This window comes from Pristiophorus japonicus, chromosome 23 (genome assembly GCF_044704955.1).
Source record: "Pristiophorus japonicus isolate sPriJap1 chromosome 23, sPriJap1.hap1, whole genome shotgun sequence".
NCBI classification, from domain to species: domain Eukaryota; kingdom Metazoa; phylum Chordata; class Chondrichthyes; family Pristiophoridae; genus Pristiophorus; species Pristiophorus japonicus.
The window spans coordinates 2,932,524-2,946,266 of NC_091999.1; the positions used below are offsets into that span (position 1 = coordinate 2,932,524).

The 13,743-nt window shown below is 49.0% G+C and overlaps 1 protein-coding gene across 1 annotated transcript in view; it reads left to right on the forward strand.

Annotated features, from left to right (window-relative positions):
- The window catches only part of LOC139235686 (uncharacterized), a 161,331-nt gene that overhangs the window by 44,268 nt on the left and 103,320 nt on the right, over positions 1-13,743 (forward strand). The window contains exon 4 of the mRNA XM_070866725.1: positions 11,024-13,396. Within this exon, the coding sequence (XP_070722826.1) occupies positions 11,024-13,396 (2,373 nt within the window). The remainder of the gene's footprint in view (positions 1-11,023; positions 13,397-13,743) is intronic.

Below are 13,743 nucleotides of genomic sequence, written 5' to 3' on the forward strand. Positions count from 1 at the left end.
GGGAGGAACTCATGAAATGTGTCAAGAGAACCTACTTGATCAGCGTGTATGCTGCCCAATGAGGATGGAAGCAGCGCTGAGTCTGGTTTAGGGAATGAAATGGGGCAAGTGGAGCATGCTTCAATGGAGGAGCATTTGGGGAACAGTGATCATATCATCAGGTTTAGAATAGTTATGGAAAAGGGACTAGGGGCAATCAAGAGTAAAAATACTTAACTGAAGGAGGGCTAACTACAGTGAGTTGAAAAGAGACGTGGATGGGAATCAAAAATTGTTCGGTAAAACTGCCATTGAACAAAGAGAGGCCTTCAAAGAGGAGACGGTTCGGGTAATGAGGAGATGGATTCCCATGGGGGGAAAAGAAGGCTTTAAAAGGCAGAGAAAAAGGCGGCTTATGACAATTCATTATACAGTAAAGAACCAAGCTGAACATAGAAAGTACCGGGGAGATCTAAAAAGGGATTGAGGGGTAAAGAGAGAGTATGAGAATAAATTAGGAGTTAACATAAAAGGGGACCCAAAAGTCTTTTATAACATCTTAAATAGTAAAAGGGTAGTCAAAGGAAGGGTGCAGCCGATTAGCGAATAAGGAGATCTTCTTGTGGAGGCAGAGAGCATGGCTGAGGTACTAAATGAGTACTTTGCATCTGTCTTCACTGGAGGAGAGGATGCTGCCCGTGTCGCAGTAAAGGAGGAGGCAGTAGCGATATGGGGTAGGTTAAAAATAGGTAAAGAGGAGGTCCTTAAAAGGTTGGTAGTCCTTAAAGTAGAAAAGTCACCCGGTTTCGATGAGATGAATTCTAGGCTACTGAGAGAAGTAAGGGTGGAAATTGCAGAGGCTCTGGCCACAATCTTCCAATCGTCCTTGGATATGGGGGTGGTGCGGGAGGACTGCAAATGTTACACCCCTGTTTAAAAAAGGGTAGCGGGATAAACCAGCAACTGCAGCACAGTCATGATTTTGATCACCTCGATCAAATCTCCTCTTAACCTTCTCTGCTCTGAGGAGAACAACTCCATCTTCTCTAGTCTCGCCACATAACTGAAGTTCCTCATCCCTGGCACCAGGGGGGGCCTGAAGCCTGTCAGCCCCTCAAAAGGTCCAGGCAACTCGGCCCTCCTTGCGCCTGCATTTCTGACTCGCTAGGACACCGTGTTTGAATTTGGTGGGGCTGAAGTTTGGGAAAGCGGCTGTCCTCAGCGCTGTCGCCTCATTGGGTGGATAAATCCCAAATTGGCACACTGAGATCTGATAGTCAAGGCCTTGAGATTGATGCAGATTAATGGGAACGGAGTTTTAGATTTGAAAGCGGTCTCCAAAACTCTGTGGTGCCCACCTAAGTGGACCATGACAACCAGACATCCCCTGTCCCTAGCATTCAACCCCCCCACCCCATCTGAACGCATATGATTTGCACAAAAAAGGCCCTAGACTGCATTTATGTTATATACATTTGATCTCCCATAGCATTAAATATTGGGAAAAAAACAACCAAGTGTTAGATGGCAGGGTTGTTATTGAACAAGGATACGCAGGCAGAACTCAGTCCCCATTTTTGTTTATATATTTCCAAAATTAGGTCCCATGTCCGCTAAAACTGCCTCTGTAAATGTGTCACGCTGTAGTTACTCCCTCATGCCACTGGTGGCGCTGCATGGGCCTCCACTGTGACGAGGGTGTAATCAAACAACGTGACATGTTTACCTTGGCAGTTTCCAGTATCAATGTGGACGGAGGGGTTTATAAGTTGATAGGAATTACCCACAGACATAAGGGGGTAAAAATTGCCCCCCCCGCCAAAACAGCCGTTTCGATGGTTTTTAATGGCGGCTGCGGTTCAAGTCGCCGCTTGAGCGACTTTCGGCTCTTTGTGGTTTTGTTTCCCTTGGATCCGGAAGTCGCTCTTAACGGGGGCGATGACAACACGAGAGGGGCGGATACGGGGCGGCGGAAGTTGTGGGGGGTGCGGAGTGACCGTTGCAATGACGTCATCACGGTGCCGCGTCACCCCGGCTCTCCCCTTCACTTAAAGGGGAGAGCCTCCGCGATTTTAAACGTTTGGCCCACTGGGTCACCCGGGAGGGTTTCGGCCGGGCTGTCGGCCGACAAAGAAAAAAAACATGGCGGCAGCGGCAGTGCGCCCTCCCCTTTAAGGGAAGCCGCACCGCCGTTGCAGAAGGCCACAGCCTCACTGGACCACCGGGGATAAACAGGTTTGGGCACCGAAGATTTTCCGAGGGGGATGTCGCCGTCGGGGGGGTTAGATCGGCGGTGTGCACGGTGAGGACATGCTTACCACAGATCGGCAGCAGCGGAGCGGTGGGTGGGGGGGGGGGGGGGGAATCGGGGCACCGCCAGGAAACCTCGGGAGGGCAGTTGGGCTAGCAGCGGCCATTGCTCAAAAGGTTGGCGGCCACTCCACTCCGCAGCCGAAAGTCGCTCAAGCGGCGACTTGAACCACAGCCGCCATTAAAAACCATCGAAACGGCTGTTTTGGCGGGGGGGGCAATTTTTACCCCCTTATGTCTGTGGATAATTCCTATCAACTTGCGGTGGTAACAGGCCTTAAGGAAAGTTGACAATTTCGGCCCCAAGATTTTAAATATTTTACTAGGCAATCTCCCACAATGTCATCGGAGAATAGTGTCACTCTCTTACCTGTCTCTGATGTCTTTTTGTTGCTGTTTCTTGAATATTGTGTTCAGTTTTGGTCTCCTAATCTGAGGAAGGACATTCTTGCTATTGAGGGAGTGCAGCGAAGGTTCACCAGACTGATTCCCGGGATGGCAGGACTGACATATGAAGAAAGACTGAATCAACTGGGCTTATATTCACTGGAATTTAGAAGGATGAGAGGGGATCTCATAGAAACATATAAAATTCTGATGGGTTTAGACAGGTTAGATGCAGGAAGAATGTTCCCAATGTTGGAGAAGTCCAGAACCAGGGATCACAGTCTAAAGATAAGGAGTAAGCCATTTAGGACCGAGATGAGGAGAGACTTTTTCACCCAGAGAGTTGTGAACCTGTGGAATTCTCTGCCACAGCAAGTTGTTGAGTCTAGTTCGTTGGATATATTCAAGAGGGAGTTAGATGCGGCCCTTACGGCTAAAGGGATCAAGGGGTATGGAGAGAAAGCAGGAGTGGGGTACTGAAGTTGCATGATCGGCCATGATCATATTGAATGATGGTGCAGGCTCGAAGGGCCGAATGGCCTGCTCCCGCACCTATTTTCTATGTTTCTCTCTGTCTGGTTATCGCTCTCTTTCTCATCCCTTCCGCTTCTCTCCCCTGAACTCTTATTTACTTCATTGTCACTTTTCTTCCTTGTTACTGGGCGAGAGGTGGTGTGGCATGATTTGGCATGGCAAGATGTGCCTTGGCATTGCTTGATATGCTGTGGCATTGTATTGAATGGTGTGGGTTGGTATTGCATGGTATGTTGTGGTGTGATGTGGCACGGTATGCATGGTGTGGCTTGGCAGTGCTTGGTATGGTACAGCATGGTATGGCAGGGAAAGAAGTCACCAACAAATGCAGATTGCTTTTAGGGAGGAGGTAAAGGAGACTGTGTGGTCTTCAACAGCTCCCTTCCCTTCCTCTCCCTCAAAGACTTGTGATACCCCCACCTCCCACTCCCATCGTCTCCTCTATCACCCTCTTGCTCCCATCACCACCCCTACGTCTTCCCTTTGAACCACCCATTCAACACTTTTATCTTCCCTTCCATTTTGCTTTACTGTTGCTCACCTCACCTATACCCTCCCATTCGCACCCCCAGGGGCAGTTGGTGAGAGGCCAGAGACCCCCTCACCCTCAACCAGCTTTCCTCTCCTATATTTGCTACCATAACTTCCTCTCTGTTCTTCTCAAGGAGGCTTTGTTTGCTGTCAAAATTGAACTTTAAAAAAAAAAAGAAATCAAATTAGAAGGAGAAAAGGAACAGCTGTCTGCCTTTCTCTCTATGGGGGAAATTTTAACCCCCCCAAAAAACGGACGGGTTGGTGTTGGGTGGGAGGTTCACGGAATCCCGACCCCATAGAAACATAGACATAGAAACATAGAAAATAGGTGCAGGAGTAGGCCATTCAGCTCTTCGAGCCTGCACCACCATTCAATAAGGTCATGGCTGACCATTCCCTCAGTACCCCTTTCCTGCTTTCTCTCCATACCCCTTGATCCCTTTAGCCGTAAGGGCCACATCTAACTCCCTCTTGAATACATCTTAACGAATTGACATCAACAACTCTCTGCGATAGAGAATTCCACAGGTTAACAACTCTCTGAGTGAAGAAGTTTCTCCTCATCTCAGTCCAAAATGGCTTACCCCTTATCCTTAGACTATGTCCCCTGGTTCTGGACTTCCCCAACATCGGGAACATTCTTCTTACATCTAACCTGTCCAGTCCCGTCAGAATTTTGTATGTTTCTATGAGGTCCCCTCTCATCCTTCTAAACGCCAGTGAATACAGGCCTAGTCGATTCAGTCTCTCCTCATATGTCAGTCCTGCCATCCCGGGAATCAGTCTGGGGAACCTTCGCTGCACTCCCTCAATAGCAAAAACGTCCTTCCTCAGATTAGGAGACCAAAACTGAACACAATATTCCAGGTGAGGCCTCACCAAGGCCCTGTACAACTGCAGTAAGACCTCCCTGCTCCTGTACTCAAATCCCCTCGCTATGAAGGCCAACATACTATTTGCCTTCTACACCGCCTGCTGTACCTGCATGCCAACTTTCAATGACTGATGTACCATGACACCCAGGTCTCGTTGCACCTCCCCTTTTCCTAATCTGTCACCATTCAGATAATATTCTGCCTTCTTCTTTTTGACCCCAGCCCACCTCCAACCCACCCACTTCTGGTTTTAACGGAAGCGGGACAGGACGGGAAGCCATCCCGCTGCTAGGAGGTGGACCGCGCATTTAAATAGTATAATGAGGCTGGCGTGCCTCAGATTTAACCACCATTTCAAATTTAACACTGGCTGGTCGGGTTTCTCAGGCCTCAGAGAGCCCAGCAGTTAAAGTAAGGCGGGAGGCCTGCCGGATCCAGGAGGTAAGTGCCTTTACACTTAACTGCTGGCTCCAACATCCCCTGCCTCACCCACCCACGGCGATCGGACTCCCCCACCCTCCGCCCAAGGCCTCCGACTGCTCCCCACCCCCTCCGACCTCCGATCGCCATCTTGGACTCATCACCCCACTCCCCCCGTCCCCAGACCCGATACTCATCCAGCTCCGGAGTTCTGACCGCTGTTTACACGGTTTTCCGTGCTTTCTGCTGACGTTCCGCTGTATTTAAACCGAGATTCTATCCCACTACGTCCAAGCCCAGGCTGAGAACCTCAAGTAAAAATCTTATCCAAGGGATTAAAAGACATTGCGTGGACAAATGTACCCATGCTATTGCGAAATGTCTGATTTATTGATGTCTTTTATTTTGGTTAAATCTTCTTTTGGACAATAGAAAGTTCAGTAACTGAGGGAGGGGCGGAGGGCGAAATTGTACCTGAACACAAATTGAGGAAGTATTTTGAGGGAATTGTGGCCAGATCACACAATCAGGGTGATGAGTTTACAAGGGCACAACCTTTAATCACTATGGATGTAGGAACTAATAGTGGGGGAAAATTGTCAGGAAAAGTGTGAGGAAAAGCATGACAACAGGAAGTCAAGTGGCACAGTCCGGAAGTGCATGCAGATGTAAGATTTTTAATATACTCTAGTGATATGCTTGTGTAAATACATATTTACAAATCAGCCAAGGTCCCAGGCTGCATGTAAGGCTCTAACATAAGAAATAGGAGCAGGAATAGGCCATTCGGCCCCTCGAGCCTGCTCTGCCATTCAGTACGATCATGGCTGATCCGATCATGGACTCAGGTCCACTTCCCTGCCCACTCCCCATAACCCCTTGCCGGTTAAGAAACTGTCTGTATCGATTTTATTGGAAAGGCCTCAATTATGCCCAACGGCCTCCTTTAAACCAAAATAACGAATAGTGCTCAGAGCAGACAATCTTTTGAGGATTTGGTACTGATTTTTATGCACCAAACTCTGGTTGCTGTTAATCTCTACCTCCATCAGTTTTTCCCAACGTCCGTTAAGTGTTGACATAGAAGTGTAATGTAGCCAAGTCCGAGTGTAATGTGGCCAAGTTTGCTGATGATATAAAGATGGGTGGGAAAACAAATTGTGAGGAGGACACAAAAAATCTGCAAAGGGATATAGACAGGCCAAGTGAGTGGGCAAATATTTGGCAGATGGAGTATAATGTGGGAAAATGTGAGGTTATCCACTTTGGCAGAAAAAATAAAAAAGCAAATTATTATTTAAATGGAGAGAAACTACAAAGTGCTGTAGTACAGAGGGACCTGGGGGTCCTTGTGCATGAAACACACAAAGTTAGTATGCAGGTACAGCATGTGATCAGGAAGGCCAATGGAATGTTGGCCTTTATTGCAAGAGGGATGGAGTATAAAAGCAGGGAAGTCCTGCTACAACTGTACAGGGTATTGGTGAGGCCACACCTGGAGTACTGCATGCAGTTTTGGTCTCCGTATTTAAGGAGGGATATACTTGCATTGGAGGCAGTTCAGAGAAGGTTGATTCCAGAGATGAGAGGGTTGACTTATGAAGAAAGGTTGAGCAGGTTGGGCCTGTACTCATTGGACTTTAGAAGAATGAGAGGTGATCTTATTGAAACGTATAAGATTCTGAGGGGGCTGGACAGGGTAGATGCAGAGAGGATGTTTCCCCTCGTAGGGGAATCTAGAACTAGGGGGCATAGTCTCAGAATAAGGGTCCATTTAAAACTGAGATGAGCAGGAATTTCTTCACTCAGAGAATCGTAAAACTTTGGAATTCTCTGCCCCACTGGGTTCGAGTCAAAACTCGGATGGTGTCGCAGCGAGAGGCGTTACAAACCCAGCGCAGCTCTTCCCAGCGTTGCTGCGGAGCACCGCCGCCAAACCCCATCCAAGGATCGCGGCCGGACGCAGGAGACCTTGCTGCCCTATTTCACGCCGCTCCGGGGCGAGACCCGGTGCGCAAAGAACCGGAAAATCCAGCCCCATGGTTCCCACACAGCCGGCTTGCCGGCTTTTAAATAGAAAAACCACGCGGGCCTGGTATTCTGAATGGGCCATGTAGCCCGTTGAAGGGGCCGCACAACCACCCCCCCCCCCCCCCGAAAATTACGGGGAACATTGCCGCCCACTGGCTGCGTGCTCGACTCTGTTCCAGTTCCGCTTCCGACAGGGGTAGTTGCAAGGAGCGGAGAGGTGTTCGCGTGGTTAACAAAGCGAATTCCTGCCTCAGGAACCCAGCCATGAGATCCAATCACAGATTAAGAGTGGCGGCTTAAATGAATTCGAAGAAAGTCATTGGCTGCTTTTTTTTTTCTCTCCCGAGGCCTGTTTCGAACGATCGCAATTTGGGAAACACCTCCCCCCCCCCCCCCCCCCCATCCCTGCAGGGTTTAAAAAATGTAAGCTCCTTCCCTGCCCTTAGCAAGGCCGTGGCAACCAGCATCGTTAAGGGCGCAAATTGGAGCAAACCAATCATATGATGTTGTTCATGACTCTGCGTGCACCCGGCTCCATTTTGTGGGATATGATTGGGTGCGGGGGAAGTATTCCCGGTGTTGGGTGGGGCCGGAGCCGGGGTGGGGGGCACGGTCTTGGGATGGGGGGAGTGGGCTGTTTGGGAACTGGGATTGGGAGAGACTTCTTCACTCGGGGAGTTGTTGGCCTGTGTGGTTCCCTGCCGCGGAGAGTTGTTGATGCCGGTTCATTGGATGTGTTCGGGAGGGAGTTGGATGTGGTCCTTGCGGCTGGAGGGGGTCGGGGGGCATGGGGGGGGGGGGGGGCGGAGGTGCTGGGGTGGGTGATCAGCCATGATCTTGTTGAATGGCGGTGCAGGCTTGAAGGGCCGAATGGCCTACTCCTGCACCTATTTTCTATGTTTCTATGATCTTATGGGCCCACCCACAAAGCGGAGGAGACCCAGCTGTACCCAGTATATGGCCGTAACCACCCTTGATGCAGTGTTATGATGCCAAAAATGTAGAGGAAACTCTGGTCTGCCATAGTTACAGGGATTGTAAACAGTAAAATGAAAGGCATGTCATAACAACATTTCCAATGAGCGTGCTGCAGACCCGAGTAGAATCATAGAATGGTTACAGCACAGGAGGAAGCCATTAGGCCTGTCGAGCCCGTGCCGGCTCTCTGCAAGAGCACCTCAGCTAGTCCCACTCCCCCGCCCTTTTCCCGTAGCCCTGCTAAAGATATGTGAAGAGAAAAAGATTAGTGAAGACAAACGTAGGTCCCTTGCAGTCAGAATCAGGTGAATTTATTATGGGGAACAAAGAAATGGTGGACCAGTTGAACAAATACTTTGGTTCTGTCTTCACGAAGGAAATACTAGGGAACTGAGGGTCTAGCGAGAAGGAGGAACTGAAGGAAATCCTTATTAGTCAGGAAATTATGTTAGGAAAATTGATGGGATGGAAGGCCGATAAATCCCCAGGGCCTGATAGTCTGCATCCCAGAGTACTTAAGGAAGTGGCCCTAGAAATAGTGGATGCATTGGTGATCATTTTCCAATAGTCTTGTCGACTCTGGATCAGTTCCTATGGACTGGAAGGTAGCTAATGTAACACCACTTTTTAAAAAAGGAGGGAGAGAGAAAATGGGGAAATATAGACCGGTTAGCCGGACATCGGTAGTGGGGAAAATGTTGGAATCAATTATTAAAGATGAAATAGCATTATGAAATTTATGAAAGGGAAATCATGCATGACAAATCTTCTAGAATTTTTTGGGGATGTAACTAGTAGATTGGACAAGGGAGAACCAATGGATGTGGTGTATTTGGACTTTCAGAAGGCTTTTGACAAGTTCCCACACAAGAGATTGGTGTGCAAAATTAAAGCACATGCTATTAGGGGTAATGTATTGACGTGGATAGAGAACTGGTTGGCAGACAGGAAGCTGAGAGTCAGTATAAACGGCAGAATGGCAGGCAGTGACTAGTGGGGTGCCGCAGGGCTCAGTGCTGGGACCCCAGCTATTTACAATATACATCAATGATTTAGATGAAGGAATTGAGAGTAATATCTCCAAGTTTGCAGATGACACTAAACTGGGTGTCGGTGTGAGCTGTGAGGAGGATGCTAAGAGGCTGCAGGTTGACTTGGACAGGTTAGGTGAGTGGGCAAATGCATGGCAGATGCAGTATAATGTGGATAAATGTGAGGTTATCCACTTTGGTGGCAAAAACAAGAAGGCAGAATATTATATGAATGGCAGCAAATTAGTAAAAGGGGAGGTGCAACGAGACCTGGGTGTCATAATACATCAGTCATTGAAGATTGGCATGCCGGTGCAGCAGGCGGTGAAGAAGGCAAATGGCATGTTGGCCTTCATAGCTAGGGGATTTGAGTATAGGAGCAGGGAGGACTTACTGCAGTTGCACAGGGCCTTAGTGAGGCCTCACCTAGAGTATTGTGTTCAGTTTTGGTCTCCTAATCTGAAGAAGGACGTTCTTGCTATTGAGGGAGTGCAGCGAAGGTTCCCCAGACTGATTCCCAGGATGGCAGTACTGACATATGAGGAGAGACTGCATCAACTGGGCCTGTATTCACTGGAGTTTAGAAGAATGAGAGGGGATCTCATAAAAACATATAAAATTCTGACGGGACTGGACAGGTTAGATGCAGGAAGATTGTTCCCGATGTTGGGGAAGTCCAGAACCAGGGGTCACAGTCTAAGGATAAGGGGTAAGCCATTTAGGACCGAGATGAGGAGAAACTTCTTCACTCAGAGAGTTGTTAACCTGTGGAATTCCCTACCACAGAGAGTTGTTGATGCCAGTTCATTAGATATATTCAAGAGGGAGTTAGATATGGCCCTTACGGCTAAAGGGATCAAGGGGTATGGAGAGAAAGCAGGAAAGGGGTACTGAGGGAATGATCAGCCATGATCTTATTAAATGGTGGTGCAGGCTTGATGGGCCAAATGGCCTACTCCTGCACCTATTTTCGATGTTTCTAATGTTTTCCTTCAACTACTTATGCAATTCACTTTTGAAAGCTGTGATTGAATCTGCCTCCGCCACCCTCTCCTAACCACTCGCTGCGGAAAAATAAATTTTTCTTATGTCGCCTTTGGTTCTTCTGCCAATCACCTTAAATCTGTGTCCTCTGGTTCTCGACCCTTCCACCAATGGGAACAGCTTCTCTTTATCTACTCTGTCCAGACTCCTCATGATTTTGAACACCTCGATCAAATATCCTGTCGACCTCCTCTGCTCCAAGGAGAACAACCCCAGCTTCTCCAGTCTATCCCCGTAACTAGAGTCCCTCATCCCTGGAACCATTCTCATAAATCTTTCTGCACTCTCTCTAAGGCCTTCACATCCTTCCTAAAGTGTGGTGCCTAGAATTGGACACAATACTCCAGTTGAGGCCGAACCAGTGTTCTTTAAAGGTTCATCATAACTTCCTTACTTTTGTACTCTGTGCCTCTCTTTATGAAGCCCAGGATCCCGTAAGCTATTTTAACCGCTTTCTCAATCTGTCCTGCCACCTTAAGCGATTAGTGCACATCTACCGCTCTCTCTGTTCCTGCACCCCCTTTAGAATTGTATCTTTACTTTATATTGCCTCTCCTCATTCTTCCGACCAAAATGTATTACTTTGTACTTTTCTGCACTAAACTTCATCTGCCACATGTCTGTCCATTCCACCAGCCTGTCTGTGTCCTCTTGAAGTCTATCACTATCCTCCTCACTGTTCACTATACTTCCAAGTTTTGTGTCATCCTCAAATTTTGAAATAGTGCCCTGTATACCTAAAAGCATTGATATACTTCAGTCGATACTCTTTTTCCTGCGCACCGTTTTGTTTCCTCTCTCTGCTGACTCCTCATTGAGGTATGGGTGTCAAGGCTGACCACACCCCATCCCTCCCCGTACCGCACCCAAGTCTCACTCAGTCTCTGTCTCTCTCTGTAGGTTCCAGTGAAGTTCATCCGTCTGGAAGCCTGCCGAACAATCAGGAGGATGCAGAGTATTCATCTCACCAACCGTCTGCTGTATCATCCCACCAACCACCTGATGTCCCATCTCACCAATTGTCTGATGTCCCATCTCTCCAATTGTCTGATGTCCCATCTCTCCAACTGTCTGATGTCCCATCTCTCCAATCGTCTGATGTCCCATCTCTCCAATTGTCTGATGTCCCATCTCTCCAACTGTCTGATGTCCCATCTCACCAATCGTCTGATGTCCCATCTCTCCAATTGTCTGATGTCCCATCTCTCCAACTGTCTGATGTCCCATCTCACCAATCGTCTGATGTCCCATCTCACCAATCGTCTGATGTCCCATCTCTCCAATCGTCTGATGTCCCATCTCTCCAACTGTCTGATGTCCCATCTCACCAATCGTCTGATGTCCCATCTCTCCAACTGTCTGATGTCCCATCTCACCAATCGTCTGATGTCCCATCTCACCAATCGTCTGATGTCCCATCTCACCAATCGTCTGATGTCCCATCTCTCCAATTGTCTGATGTCCCATCTCTCCAACTGTCTGATGTCCCATCTCACCAATCGTCTGATGTCCCATCTCTCCAATCGTCTGATGTCCCACCTCTCCAATCGTCTGATGTCCCATCTCTCCAATCGTCTGATGTCCCATCTCTCCAATCGTCTGATGTCCCATCTCACCAATCGTCTGATGTCCCATCTCTCCAATTGTCTGATGTCCCATCTCTCCAATCGTCTGATGTCCCATCTCACCAACCCCCTGATGTCCCATCTCACCAATCGTCTGATGTCCCATCTCTCCAATCGTCTGATGTCCCATCTCTCCAATTGTCTGATGTCCCATCTCTCCAACTGTCTGATGTCCCATCTCTCCAATCGTCTGATGTCCCATCCCTCCAATCGTCTGATGTCCCATCTCACCAATCGTCTGATGTCCCATCTCTCCAATCGTCTGATGTCCCATCTCACCAATCGTCTGATGTCCCATCTCTCCAATTGTCTGATGTCCCATCTCTCCAATTGTCTGATGTCCCATCTCTCCAACTGTCTGATGTCCCATCTCTCCAATCGTCTGATGTCCCATCCCTCCAATCGTCTGATGTCCCATCTCACCAATCGTCTGATGTCCCATCCCTCCAATTGTCTGATGTCCCATCCCTCCAATCGTCTGATGTCCCATCTCACCAATCGTCTGATGTCCCATCTCTCCAATTGTCTGATGTCCCATCTCTCCAATCGTCTGATGTCCCATCTCACCAATCGTCTGATGTCCCATCCCTCCAATCGTCTGATGTCCCATCTCACCAATCGTCTGATGTCCCATCCCTCCAATTGTCTGATGTCCCATCTCTCCAATCGTCTGATGTCCCATCCCTCCAATCGTCTGATGTCCCATCTCACCAATCGTCTGATGTCCCATCCCTCCAATTGTCTGATGTCCCATCCCTCCAATCGTCTGATGTCCCATCTCACCAATCGTCTGATGTCCCATCTCTCCAATTGTCTGATGTCCCATCTCTCCAATCGTCTGATGTCCCATCTCACCAATCGTCTGATGTCCCATCCCTCCAATCGTCTGATGTTCCATCTCTCCAATTGTCTGATGTCCCATCTCTCCAATTGTCTGATGTCCCATCTCTCCAATTGTCTGATGTCCCATCTCTCCAATCGTCTGATGTCCCATCTCTCCAATTGTCTGATGTCCCATCTCTCCAATCGTCTGATGTCCCATCTCTCCAACCCCCTGATGTCCCATCTCTCCAATCCCCTGATGTCCCATCTCTCCAACCCCCTGAAGACCCATCTCAGCAATCGTCTGATGTTCTATCTCCCCAGCCCCCATCTCACCAACCCCCTGATGCCCCATCTCACCAACCCCCATCTCCCCAATTCCCTGACGTCCCATCTCCCCAACCCCCATCTCCCCAACCCCCATCTCCCCAACCCCCATCTCACCAATCCCCATCTCCCCAACTCCCTGACGTCCCATCTCCCCAACCCCCATCTCCCCAACCCCCATCTCCCCAACCCCCATCTCACCAACCCCCATCTCACCAACCCCCATTTCACCAACCCCCATCTCACCAACCCCCATCTCCCCAACTTCCTGACGTCCTATCTCACCAACCCCCATCTCCCCAACTCCCTAATGTCCCATCTCACCAACCCCTTGGTGGCTCATCTCACTGCCCAGCCGCTGTTGGAAGAGGGGTTGACTGTTCCGCAGCACAAAAGGAGCCTTTTTCCTTTGATCAAGCCCTTCCCATTGGCTCTTACCCTGCCAATCTGCTCAAACTCGATTTGGACATTCTTCATTCTGGGGTCCTCTCTCTTCCAGGTATGCTGGGGCTTTAGTGATGGGGGAATTTATGGGATTGTATTACACACAAGAAATGTACAAAGTAACACTGTCCTGTTAAGGGATGGTCAGGGACTAGGGGATGGAGGTGGGGATATTTTATTAGGGTGCGGTTCAGTGTACGGTTCAGGCCTGTCCAGTGTACGGTCCACTGTAATCCATGTGTCCCCGGTGTAATCCATGTGTGCCTGGTGTAATGCATGTCTGCCCGGTGTGTTTCAGGCCTGTCCTGTCCGGTTCAGGCCTGTCCTGTCCGGTTCAGGCCTGTCCTGTCCGGTTCAGAGCTGTGTAGATGTTGAGTGGCTCCCTGTTGTGAACATTGGTCT